The sequence below is a fragment of the Aegilops tauschii genome, chromosome 1, assembly GCF_002575655.3.
Source record: "Aegilops tauschii subsp. strangulata cultivar AL8/78 chromosome 1, Aet v6.0, whole genome shotgun sequence".
Taxonomy (NCBI): domain Eukaryota; kingdom Viridiplantae; phylum Streptophyta; class Magnoliopsida; order Poales; family Poaceae; genus Aegilops; species Aegilops tauschii.
Window position 1 is genome coordinate 499,555,274 of NC_053035.3, and position 13,853 is coordinate 499,569,126.

The 13,853-nt window shown below is 41.0% G+C and overlaps 1 protein-coding gene across 1 annotated transcript; it reads left to right on the forward strand.

The window, feature by feature from the left end:
- Window positions 1-1,366: 1,366 nt before the first annotated feature.
- LOC109782870 (uncharacterized) lies at window positions 1,367-9,039 on the forward strand. Its single transcript, XM_073502847.1, has 3 exons — window positions 1,367-1,985; window positions 2,486-3,646; window positions 4,382-9,039. The coding sequence occupies exons 1-3, from the start codon at window positions 1,542-1,544 to the stop codon at window positions 7,013-7,015; spliced, it is 4,239 nt and encodes a 1,412-aa protein (XP_073358948.1). The 5' UTR covers window positions 1,367-1,541; the 3' UTR covers window positions 7,016-9,039.
- The last annotated feature ends 4,814 nt before the right edge of the window (window positions 9,040-13,853 follow it).

The following is a 13,853-nucleotide window of genomic DNA, read 5'->3' on the forward strand; positions in this document are numbered from 1 at the left end:
ACGACTGTAAGAGTACCTTGGGCTTAGAATATTTCCTCGGTAGAAGCATCGTAAGTTGGCTATCACAAAAGCAGAAAGTGGTGACATTGACTTCAAATGAAGCAGAGTATATTGCAGCTCCTGCCACTATGTGTCAACTTGTGTGGCTAGGGAGGCTATGCAATGATCTCTTGGGTCGAGATCCCGAACGAGTGGTGCACAAAATTGACAACAATCAACAAGTCTACAATTTTTCTATGTGAGAATCCAGTGCACATGATAACAGCAAGTACATTGATGCGATGCATCACTACATAAGTGAGTGCGTGTAAGAAGGTATGATGAATGTCAACTATGTTTTGCACAGATGGTCAGCTAGCAGACATCATCGCCAAGGCTTTGGATCGAGTGAAATTCTTGCAGATGCAAAGAAGGGTCAACATCCGAGCTGATGTATCACTACATAAGAGAGTGCGTGGAAGAAGGTAAGATGAAAGTCAACTATAATTGGACAGATGATCAGCTACCAGACATCCTCAACAAGGCTTTGGATCGATAAAAGTTCTTGAAGATGCAAAGAAGGATTGGCATCCGAGCTGTAAAGTGAGCACATCGTGCTTAGGGGGGTGATATGGGTATACGTGGAGTGTCACACTTGGCATAGCCTTTGCCGAGGTGAATTTAACCTTCACCGAGTGGTTTGCACACTCGGCTTAAAAGCTTTTTCCTGTAGTGTTTCAACCTTTTTTAATTAAAATCGGAACTTTAATCATTAGAAATAACCATTACATCGTTTGTGAGGATCGTTACAATTTCATTTAAGGGTTCCTCAAACCCACCAGAAGTCAAAGAAAATCTAGCTAATCTGGCGAGCTCATGAGCAACTTTATTTGCTTCCTTATTACAATGTTTGACCCTAGTGATAATGAAATCTCAAGCATAATGAAAACAATCATCGAAGATTGCCTAGTGTTCTAACGTTGATCAAGGGTGACTGGTTGGTGCACGTTTAGGTTGGAGTAGGTCTTCCTAAGGTGTTGATTATTGAAACGATTGGTCAAGACCTACTACCATCTGTTTGGCTAATTGTTGAACATTGGTTAAAAAAAGCCTAATTGTTGAACACAAATGCCTAAAGCTCCATTAACCCAAAAAAAACACCCCTCTTGTAGGTGTCTTCTAGATGGACGCCATGTGAATAAATTACCCTATAAGCCTTGGACCAAACCAGGAAACGTTAACACGGAGGCGGCTCATTAGCCAAACCTACTCCCACCTTGGTTAATTGATTAATCGACGTGGTGTTAGGCGGCGCATCAGCCGAAACTACCTCCACTGTGGTTAGTTGATTAATCCTTGTGCTATTCAAGGGTGTCTCCTTCTCAAACAATATTTATGCAGAAAGCTGCACATTAAACAGGGCCAATAATACAGACGATGCAAAACCATCTGTTTGGCAGCACTATCAAAAAGGTATAATAACTGTGACAACAGTGCTTTATCAGAGTAAGTCAAACAACAAAATATAATAAAAGTGATCAAGACCAGAGCAAGCACATGATATGTACAGCTTTGTTCATTACCCATCCATCACGCGAAACAAAGTTCCCATCGCGCACCTAAGAAACGCCTACCTTTGCCATTCCTGTTCCCGCGACCTTCAACACCCTCATCTCGAGAGACGCCGGCACCAGCAGTGGCTGGCCATGGCAGAGCTGGGCGGCATGCTTGCCGCTGCCATCATCAAGGTGGTGGCCGAGCAGATTGGCTCTGCGATCGGAAGTCAGATCGTACTGCAGAAGAACTTCAATGAGGACCTCAAGAAGATGAAGATGGCACTGGAGAGCGTTGATGCCGTGCTCGAGGAAGCTGAGAGGCGGTCAATAACGGATAAGGTGACGCGTCTGTGGCTGAAGCGGCTTAAGAACTTCATGTATGAGATCTCCGACATGATAGATGAGTTTGAAGCAGACACACAAGCCATCGCCCGGCCGTCACCGCAGAAAGTACGTGCCCCTACGAGAAACCATGTTCTTTAATTTGTTAGCATATGCTACTCTTTTCTTTTCTAGAAACATAACACTGGTATCTGCTGCATATTGGCATATACACCGGGTGCAAAAGCAGTATCTTACTAAGCTCTTGAAACTGCTGGAGGATAGGCTTTATCTTGGCTACGTGGTCGTCCTTAGCATTCCATATCGATCTTCACCAACACTAGGTAGTCAGTCTTCACAATAACATTCCATAGCATTTTCTTTTGGCCCGCATGATGCTGCATGCGGCTCCTCGCCACCACTCCAGTAGGCAGTAGCTCCAGTTCTCCGTACAACATTAAAGGTAACATCGGTGTTAACCATGACAGTTACAGTCGGAGGATCTTGTAAATAAGAGCACGTGACAGTTATATGTTTTAAGGGAATTTCCTATTGGCCAGATGCATGTGTAATACCATACTATATAACTGGCTATTTCACATTGTACTAACTAATCAACTGTTTTGCAGTTTTCCTTCAAAAAATATTTGGCAATAATTATGATCCCTTGTCTCACAATTGGTCCCAAGATTACAATGGCCAATAAGATGAATAAGATGAGGAAGGGTCTGGAGGTGATAACAGGTCAGCACAAGGAATTCAAATTAACTGAATGCACTAATGCCAATGAGCAAACAGTTACTGATGTACGGGAAACATCGTCAAAATTGGAGAGACACATCGTTGGGAGGACCAAGGAGAAAGATAAAATATTGGCTTATTTATCTGAAAGCATGATAAACGAGATCACTGTCCTTCCAATATATGGCATTGGAGGCCTTGGCAAGACAACCTTGGCAAAAATGGTTTACAATAGTCCCCAATTCAAAGAATACTCTCAAGTTTGGGTTTATGTGTCCCAGACATTTGATTTGAAGAAAATTGGTAACTCTATAATATCACAGCTATCAGAGAAAAATAGGGAGATTGCGTACACTGAAAAGCAGATGATAGACAATTACCTTCAAAAGCTCCTTGCCAATAAGAATATTCTGATTGTTTTAGATGACTTGTGGGAAAACAATAAATCTCATTTGGAAGAGTTGTTGGGTATGTTAAAGGTTGGGGAGAGCGGAAAGGTGGTTGTTGTAGTAACCACACGCTATGAAGACATTGCAAAGAAAATTTGTACTATTCAACCTCACAAATTAGCACCACTAAAAGATGACGAGTGCTGGACTATCATAAAGCAAAAGAGTGACTTTGAATCGAGATATGACCAACAAGAGTTGCGGCACATAGGGAAGGACATTGCAAGTAAGTGTCGAGGTGTGGCTTTAGCGGCCCAATCACTTGGACACATGCTGCATTCTCTCCCGTTCGACGAATGGGAGTCGGTGAGAAACAGTGATTTCTGGAATTTATCTGATTCAGAAGATACAAGTTCGACACATGTGCTTCCATCATTGAAGTTAAGCTACAGTGTTATGCCATCGTATTTGAAGATATGTTTTGCCTACTGTGCGATTTTTCCAAAAGGTTACAAGATAGTTAAAGATGATCTGATTCATCAGTGGATTTCAATGGGATTCATCAAGGCAGAGAGCAAGTCATCCACTTGGCAGCTTGGAGAGAAATGCATTAGGCAGCTTCTTGGGCTCTCCTTCCTTGAACATTCAAAGTCAGCACTGGTGAGCTAGTTCATAACTTATACTTGATGGTTTTAATGATTTCTCTGAATTGTTGTAAGGCAACTCACATGATGTATATGTACATCACACACACTGCATGACATTGAAACGACCATGCAACTTACAATATATTTTTATAAAGTTTATTGTGATGATGTATTCCATCATAAAGGTGCATCTCAGTACAACATACTATTTTCCAAATAGCATTTGAAAAGATGCCCACTGTTCATATACCAAAAAAACCTAGCGCAATCCTTGATATTAGAATATTGATGTTGTTTTTCTAAGTGTCTCCCACTGCATGTCCATGGTTCATACACACAAAAAACACACCCCATAGAACATCCCTATACATTAGAATATTGATGTTTTTCTGTGGTATGATACTTAACAAAGGATATCCTGTAATATTATGAAAGTATGCTCGCAGCAAAACAATGTTCAGGTGTAGAGAGAATCTCGTGTAAACATAGCTTCTCAAACCTCTCTTGAGTAGGTGGTACTTTGTGCTTCGCTTTGACTAACTACCAGGATTAATTAGCATTAGAAATAACACCATATATTGCCTGACCTGTGGGTTTAGAGGCATAATGTGGTCAACCTACACAACCATGTGTGTTTTTCTGGACTCTTGCATGCTACATGTCATTTGATTTTAGTATGCCATAAATGTGTTAATACAGAATACGAACTGGAATATTTAAAACTAACATAGCTAAATTATCATTACAGACTATAGGAGTGAATTTCGAAAATGATACATTGTTCACTATGCATGATTTGGTGCACGATCTAGCAAGATTGGTCATGGCCGACGAAATACTTGTCTCTAGCAAACAAGGCAACACTAGGGGAAGCTGCTGCCACTTCGCATTGCTCAATGATTGTCGCAAGCCATTGGAGTCATCCAAGATAAGAGCACTCCGTTTTCTAGGTTGTGAAGAATATAAACTCCATGATGCCGCATTTTCCTCCGCTATATCCTTGCGTGTCTTGGACTTAAGTGAGTGCACTATACATAATTTGGCATACTGTATTGGTGAACTGAAGCAACTGAGATATCTTAATGCTCCAAGAATCCAAGATGCAAAGATTCCGGACAGTATCACCAAGCTCTCAAAATTAATTTACCTAAACCTTCATGGATCTCCTACAATGTTAGCACTACCAGAGTCAATTGGAGAAATTGAGGGTCTACTGTATCTTGATTTGTCAGGTTGTTCTGGAATTGCAAAACTGCCAGAATCATTCAGAAGGCTACAAGAATTGGTGCATCTGGATATGTCAAATTGCTCCTCTGTTGGAGGTATATCGGTGTTCTTGGAGAGCCTCACACAACTAGAGTATTTGAACTTATCATGCTGCCAAAATATTGGAGACATACCGAAAGCTCTGGGAGGCCTATACAAACTGCAGTATTTGAACTTATCAAACAGCTCCTATCTTCAATGTTGTCAAGAAGCAGAATTTTTGGGTGCCCTCACCAAGCTCGTGTATTTGAACTTATCTTCGTGGTATTGTGAACTTCAAAAGCTCCCTGAAGCTTTGGGCAGATTCACTCAACTCAAGTACTTAAACTTATCAGGTTGGCGAGATTTGGCGAAATTGCCAAGATTATTTGGGAGTCTAAAACATTTGGTGCATCTTGATTTATCACATTGTTCCATGATTGATCGTCTACATGAAGCTTTAGTTGGTCTTATCAATCTTAAATACTTGAATTTAGAATATACACGCCTCAATTTGCTGCCAGATGATCTGACCAAACTCCGGTATTTAAATCTATCCAATCTAAGAAACATGCAGGAAGATGCCTTTGACAGTCTCATCAACCATATATGCAGTAATCTTTCCGATCTAGAGTATTTGGACTTGTCTGCTAATTATGATATTAAAAGAATACCTGAAAGTATTTGTAGCCTCACAAAGTTGCATACATTGGACCTCTCGAGATGCAATTTGAAGAAGGTACCAGAAAGTATACATACAATTGGTAGTTTGAAGTTTCTTTATTTAAAGGGATGTGACCGTTTTTTCAGAAAGCCTCAACTTGGTGGCAGTACAGTATCATTACCAAAATTTATTGTGCGTGCTGGTGATGATGAATCCGGCAGCAATCTTGTCCTGCTACAACCCACATATCCTGTTGAGCTGCAGATAATTAAACTTGAAAACGTGAAGTCTACAGGAGAGGCACATAATATAAGATTAATTGAAAAGAAAAGCCTTCAAGACTTGAATCTGGAGTGGACTCGAGGTGTTAAGAGATTTGTGGATGACAAAATGTTGCTAGAAAAACTAGTTCCACCAAGCACATTAAGGAAATTGGAGATATGTGCTTATAATGGTATCAGCTTTCCATCCTGGCTAGCGGGCCAACTACCAAACCTCCAGTTTCTAGTTCTCAGAGATATGGCAAACCTTGAAGAGTGGAACACGTCATACTCCACTAGTGAGGAGCACGTGTTTCAAAAAGTGGAAATACATGGTTGTCCCATGTTAAGGATGAAACCGCATCTGCCTAAATCAAAATCCTGGGTGATAGAACACAGTGATAATGTGTTGACATCATGGGATGAATGCACTGTGTCACACACTAGTGCTTCTTCCTCTTCTTCTCCTGTAACTACTTGGTTGTCGGTTCAATACTGCAAGGTGCCACTGCATCAGTGGAGGTTGCTTCGACACTTCCCTGGACTACCTTCTTTGTCAATTCACAACTGCGGTGATCTAACCGGCTCACCAGAAATTACCCAACGTCTATCCTCTGTGGAGACACTATGCCTAGGAGACAAACACATGGAAGAACTACCGAAATGGTTGGGTGAGCTCAAATCTCTAGAGAATCTAGATATAATAAGTGGCGATGGAGTAGCGGAGTTGAATGAGAACATGAGGCAACTCACAAAGCTACAAGCACTAGAACTGAACTTGTGCAACAACATAACACTGCCGCCTTGGTTAGGCGAATTAACATCTCTCAAGGAACTTAACATAGCTCACAATGGAGTCTTGAGGTCTTTGCCGGCAAGCATACAACAACTCACCAGGCTCCAGGAAATACAAATTATTAACTGCCCTGCACTAGAGCACGTGGCTGTTGAATCAGAGGTCGGAAAGATGAAGCTCAGTCACAACCAAGAAAGGGTATGTGTCCTGCCCACCTCTCTCAAGCGACTTAGTATCAGTTATTGTAATGGTATCAAGTCTTTGCCTCAGGGCATACATCAACTCACAAACCTCCAAGAACTAGACATTTCTAACTGCCATGGACTAGAGCAGTGGTGTGAATTAGAGGAGAACAAGATGAAGCTGGCTCACATAGAAAAGAAGGTATGTGTTCTGTGGCGCTCTTCTTCATACTAATCTTATTTTGCAATCCTTCCTCTTTCTTATTTTCTTGAAGTTCTTTTCTTGATGTTATTAGAATATAATATATTCAGTCTTGCCTTTCTTATTGGGTTCTTTGATGCGGAGATGTCTATTGGATAGTCATGCACTTTTCCCAGTACTTTTCCTTTTGTTAAATAACACCTCAGTTTGCAAAATATGGCAATATCAATTAGACGACTTATATGATTTTTAGAGTACGTCTAGTGATTGTGTTCCACTACCAATGTAGAGATGGACATAGTAACTTTGGGATTTGCAGCACCGGCCAGTGCATTGCACTTGGATCCATTTGTTTGTTGATTTGAACAAAACATTACCTGATGTATAACTCTTATCACTCATATGAACCAGAATCCAAGCTAATCAAATAACTATCATTATTTATTTTGTAGGAATTTTACTGGGGTTAGTGACCTAGACGGCGTACATACAGCCACCAAGTTGCAAAGCAAGACCTGTCAGATTTTGTCCAGAGTAAAGAAAGAAAGAGTTATGGGAAGCAGTGACAGGTTTGCAAGATTCAACCGTATTGATCAAGCCTCTTGGACCTTCCACATGATTGCACAAACGTACGGTTTGGTGTTTCATGATCTTAAACATGTCATGGACACTCGATTTGATCTTAAATGTAGGGTTTAACACTATTTCACAATCACCTTATCTGCAGCATGGAACTGGGGTCTTGAGCCCCCAAATTGATTTCCATGGGGGGCCAGGCTGCACGTCATCATCCTGTACAATTGTCCTCGACTGGTGTTACTTGTAATCCGGGAGAGGAACCGTATTTTGCAAGGTTACTTGGTGCTAACCATACCATGGTCACATGACAGTAGTACAATAACAGTGGTCATCGTCTTACCCGATTGGTCGGCCAGCAGCTCCGCCTACCAAGCGTCTCCGACGAGGCGCGCGTGGCGTGACCTCAATCACCCGCATCCTCTCATACCGGGGATGCATGGAGGAGATAGAATTACGGCAGGCCCCCCGCTTGGAGGAAGTGGGCAGCGGAGGAGTATTCCGGCCGGCCGGCGAGCTGGGCGCCGTGTTCTCTGGGATTTGGGGATCGAGCAGTGAAGAGGACGAGTCTTTTTTTTTCAGCAACAGAGGACCAGCCTATTGTTTTTTTTTTGTTTGAGGGGTACCAGCCTATTGGTATCGGTACCCATTTTGGGCTCGATTTGGTTAAGCGATCCATCTGTTAGGCCCAGCCCACCGCCGACCAATCCAGTTTTTTTTTTTTTTTTTGCGAATAGACCAGTCCAGTTTAATGACTGGACTGGTTCATCCATCTGAGTGGACCTATTTGAGGGTAGTTATGTTGAAACTGGGATTTACAAACAGATGGGTCAATATTGTTATGAGTGTGGTCACCTCAGTTTCTTTTTTAATACTATTTAATGAGCAGAAGCTTGATGCTAAACCAACACGTGAAATCTGTCAGGGGATCCTATCTCACCATACCTCTTTTTGCTCGTAGTAGAGGGCCTTTTGTGCCTTTTAAAAACCAGTGTTCAGTCATCTAATCTTAGTGGCATCCAAGTGGCATCATCGGCTCCACCAGTACATACAGCCTGCTTTTTTTAAAGCAAATAATGAGGGAGCTGAGGATGTTTCTCTTTTGTTAGAGACATATGCAAAAGCTTCGGGCCAGAGAATAAATAAAGATAAATCCTCCCTTTTCTTCAGTATGGGGTGCCCTAAGGAGGTAAGGGTGAACATTACGAATATTTTGCAAGTCCCAAATGAGAAACCAGATGAAAAATCCATTGGTATGCCCTCAGATGTGGGGAGGAGCTTTCAAATATCTTAAAGATAGATTATGGAGCAGAATAAAAGGTTCAATGGAAAAGCTCCTATCTTCAGCTGGTAAAGAGGTATTACTTAAATCAGTAGCCCAAGCACTGGCAGTTTATTCCATGTCATGTTTTAAACATCCCAGATGTTTATGCCAGCAGTTAACTTTGGTGTTTAAAGCTTTCTCTGGTGGCGTAGTAAGCAAGGACAACATAAACCGTATTGGGTGTCATGGTACTCGATGAGCATGCCAAAATATATGGGAGGCCTGGGCTTTCGAGATTTTGAAATTCTTAATATGTCTCTTCTGGCAAGGCAGGCATGGAGGATACTTCAGAACCCGAGCTCTCTTAGTGGTAGAATCCTCAAAGCGGTATACTTCCCAGATAGTGAGTTCTTGTCAGCAGAGCTGGGTGACCACCTGTCACAGATTTGGAGAGGCATGTTAGAAGGCCATGATACAATGAAGCTAGGCCTAATCAGGTGAGTAGGCAATGGAAATACAACTAACATATGGGATATGAATTGGTTACCACGTAGGGAGAACATGAGGCCTATAGTGGCGCTAGTTGCTGATCCTCCTCAACTACTGTCAGAATTGAGAGACCAAGGAAATGCAAGATGGAATAGTGCATTGGTCGCACAAACTTTTCTTCCATATGATGCAGCGGAAATACTTAAGATTCCTATCTGCACACGAGTAATGGAGGATTTCTGGTCGTGGGCTTCGAGAAGAATGGAATCTTCTCGGTTCAGTCTGCATACAAGATGATCATGGAAACAAAGAAACACAGGGAAGATTGTTTGGAGGAGAAGGCAGGATCCTCGAACAATACTGAGAATGAAAAGGCCTGGAAGAAACTATAAGAAAGGTGGCGGTACCATCAAAGATTCAAAAAAATTTGTGGCGTTTGTCAAAAAATTCGCTACCTACTGAAGATGTCCGCAAACACAGGAAAATGTCTCATCATGAGGAGTGTTTTGTGTGTGGGTCCCAAGACTCTTGGTGTCACAGCCTGCTAGCGTGCAATATGGCAAGATGTGTATGGGCCTTTGTAGACCATGATCTTCTCGAACATATGATTGCCACAGCGGAACCTTCGGCACATGCATGTCCTTTTTCCATGATGGAAGTATTGACTCACGAGGAGCTGAAAAAGATGACCGTTACACTTTTGGGCAATATGGTATGCTAGGAGGAAACTTATCCACGAAGGGATAAATCAGAGTCCATATGAAACTCAAAGAATTGTGGCTAGTTTCATTACAGAACTGGAACAGCTAACACCTTTTTTAGAGACAGAGGAGACATCAAAAAGGGTGCAGTCTAATGCGACATTCAGGTGGATCCCTCTTGCCGATGGTTTTATTAAAATAAATTTCAACACGGGTGTTTCGACTGATCAAAATGGGGGCACAGCAATAGTGGTATGCAGAGACCGGGATGGTGCTTTTCTGGGCTCGTCCATGTTGGTGATACATGGCTTGGTCGATCCTCTGTCGCTCGAGGCGATTGCTTGTAGGGAGGGACTATCTCTAGTGCAGGATCTTGGGATGCAGTTCATTCAAGATGCATCGGACTGCAAACAAGTGATACAACATACTCATCAAGGAGCAGGGGGGTTATGGAGCTATCATTAAGGAGATCCTGCAAACTTCTTCTACTTTTACTTCATGTAATCTTGATTTTGAGTCTAGAGGGTGGAACTTTGAAGCTCATAGGCTAGCTAGGCTCGATCGGTATTTCTCTTTCGTTTGGGAGACATATTTTGTTGGGCACACCCCATGACCAAATTGTAATTCCAGCAAACATTCTAGTTGATCAACAAAAGCCTAGAAAGCTTTGCTAGAATATCCATCTAGTGAGTTTAATAAGTATTTTTGATCGCCTTGTTAAACTTGTAGCTCGCTTATTAATGAACACAGTCAATTTCTATCATGGCTATGTGTCATTTTAGGACAGTAAAACAGAGCCATTTCCATGCCCAAACATCCTATCAGCATCTTGAGCCATCTGATTTGGTGTTTGGATCATTTTTGGCCATCCAATGATTGTTAATTGCCAGCAGGTTCAAATTTTCAGCTTCATATTAAAACAGAAGCCGTCGAAGCGGACGCTACTCCGGAAGCCGAATTGAAACATATTGGTTCATTGGGCTGTCCGCCGTGTCTCCGTGCTTGTGAAAAAGGGCCCAGATAGTCTACCAGGTCCATCTAACACAATCGCTTTCGTTCATCCCGACCCTTGCTCCTCGCATTCCCTATTTGGTGCTTTAGCCCGATATAGTGCTTTTCTCCAACGGGCGCACACCCCTCTTGCGAGCCGGGCCGGCCATCTATGTTTCTTTTTTCTGTTTTTAACCCGCAAAAAGAGTGTGTGCGCTCTGTGACTCGAAACCCCGACCTTCTGATTGAAACGACATTGCACTAACCAACCATACACCTCACATTATCAAATTCCTTACATCGTTTTACACCTTTTGTTCTTTTCACTTTTCTTTTTCTCCTTTTCGCTTTTTATTTTTTACTTTTCCTTCTTCCTGGTTCGATGAACTTTTTCAAATTCATGATTTTTTTTTCAAAACTACTGAACTTTTTTCAAATTAATAACTTTTTCTACAAGGTCAATGAACTTTTTTTATTTTTTGATAAACTTTCTTCAAGATCGATGAACTTTTTTCAAAGCCATTGTAATTTGTTTCAAAATCATGGAAATTTTTTCAATCAATATTTTTTTCAAATTTGATGAACTTTTTTCAAATTGATGAACCTTTTTCAAATTCATGAAATATTTAAAAAATCCTTGAACATTTTTTCAAAATCTATGATTTTTTTCAAATTTCTGATTTTCTTTTTAGAATTGATGGATTATTTGAATTCATTCACTTTTGAAAGTTGGTGAACTTTTTTCAGAATCCATGAACATTTTTTAATTTATGAAATTTTCTGATTTTTTGTGATTTTTTTAGACTTTAAAAAGAGTATCAAAAGTCAATGGTTGACCGGTCAACCACGACCAGTCAGCAGCTACCCAGCAATCACTCAACAACAAACGAATGAAGTTCTTTTTCTTCAGCAAATGAGTGAAGCGGCGTGCTTTGGGCCGGCCCAAGTGTGGATGCATGAGCACCCCTTCACGAACGGGCAAACCCTCGCGTTGGGGGGAGCCCAAGATGAGCCGGCCCAGCCGCGCAGGAGGCCGCGACCTGTTTTTTTTTTTCTATTTTCTGTTCTCATTTTTTGCTATATATTTGTACTTTTCCTTATACATTAAAATATTCTAGACACACATTACAAAACACTCTTCGAACAAGTATGAAAAATGTTGAACGAATATTTGAAAAATGTTGAACAAGTATCTGAAAATGTTGAACAAGTATTTGATAATGTTGAATCTATATCTATACCTAATAATAAAGGACGGAATCTTTCATAGTTCTTCATAAGTCATGCATTTATATCCTTTGATTTTTTGTTAATCATAAAGATTGACGATTGAGATTTAAAAGTACATCTACACAACTTTACGTAAAATAAAACATGCACATAACCTATAGTTTTATCATTGACACGTCTATGGAGAATCCCTTCTCCTTTTAGAGTATGATGAGAGTCAAACCCGCCCACAAACACATTGGTTTCCTTTTTGTTTTGAAAATAACACTTATATATATTACAGGTTAAAGTACGGATTGTTTTTCCACTTTTTTCATCCTATTATGATCTTTCCTTTTTGTTTTGAAAATAACACTTATATATATTACAGGTTAAAGTACGGATTGTTTTTCCACTTTTTTCATCCTATTATGATCTTTCGTAAGTCAGCCACGTGTGTGTTCGAATTATTAAACAGAGAAAAAAGAATAAAATAAAGGGCTCAAGCCAAGGATTCGATCGTTGGTCTCTTGTGTGGAGTCACGCGCTGCCAAGCAGTTCACCAAGCTCATGGCTGCGCTTATAAATGGCGCCTGGTCCCTTTTGACCCAAACAGACCTGTGTGTGTGTAAACAAAGAAACAAAAATAAGTGTGTTGGGATTCGACCCCTGACCTCCTAAGTGGATGCTCGCAGTGGCAAGTGGCAACCACCTTTGTTGGCTCCTGCCTGTGATTTCTAAGGGCCCCTGGTTCATTTCGAAAGATAAGACGATTTTTCTTGTGGCCCAAGGATGTTGTCGAGTTCATGTCTTTTTGGCTAGCAAATCAGCTGTAGTATGCTGCGGGCGTGCAGACATAGGGTGTGGTGGTGGCATGGGTATGCAAAGCAGCTACAGTTGTCATGTGTGCAGTGATATGCCTATGGCCCATCAAGGCAGTGTATAACAATCCTATAATCAATATTCTTATATCTGTTCACCCATTAATAGACCCATCTTGCTATCTTGCACACTATTTTCACCGGTTTATACATAATTAAGCCGATCATTAAGAAGGCTAGAGCAATGCGGCAGCCCCGTTGGTTCAAAAAAAGGGATTTATGACATGCATGATAAAGGATAGGCAAAACGAAAAAAATAATCACAAGGTGACTCAAAGGATGATGCACACGAAACGCCATTATGATCACTGAGAAGGCTGGAGCAATGAGCCGTTGGTTTAAAAAAATGGGATTCATGACATGCAAGATAAAGATTGTTAAATTCTTGGATCAGTCAAAGGAAAACAACATAAGGTGACTCACAGGATGATCAAGAGTCAAACAGCGGCCAAAATGACATAGAACATACGAACTGATCTATATATCGCGGTGTCGCTCTAGGGACCGGAGGAACTCGCGATTTCCAGGCTCGGTCAGACTCATGAAGCTCGTAATAATGGACGAGCGACGCTCCAAGGTGTTCGAAAAAGGTCGTGCCAATCCAAAGTCTCCCGTTGCAATGCACGGGCAAATGTGCTAGTAATTATTAAAAAATGTTGAATGAGTATTTGAAAAATGTTGAACACGTATTTACAAAATATTGAAATACGTAAATATTGAACAAGTAATTGAAAAATGTTGAATAAGCGTTCAAACAATGT

Excerpts from the sequence above, each read along its gene's own strand:
- LOC109782870 (XM_073502847.1), top strand. The coding sequence starts at position 1,542 with ATGTACAGCTTTGTTCATTACCCATCCATCACGCGAAACAAAGTTCCC. Across the intron at positions 1,986-2,485 it reads CCCGGCCGTCACCGCAGAAA|TTTTCCTTCAAAAAATATTT; the intron begins GTACGTGCCCCT and ends ACTGTTTTGCAG. Across the intron at positions 3,647-4,381 it reads AACATTCAAAGTCAGCACTG|ACTATAGGAGTGAATTTCGA; the intron begins GTGAGCTAGTTC and ends TTATCATTACAG.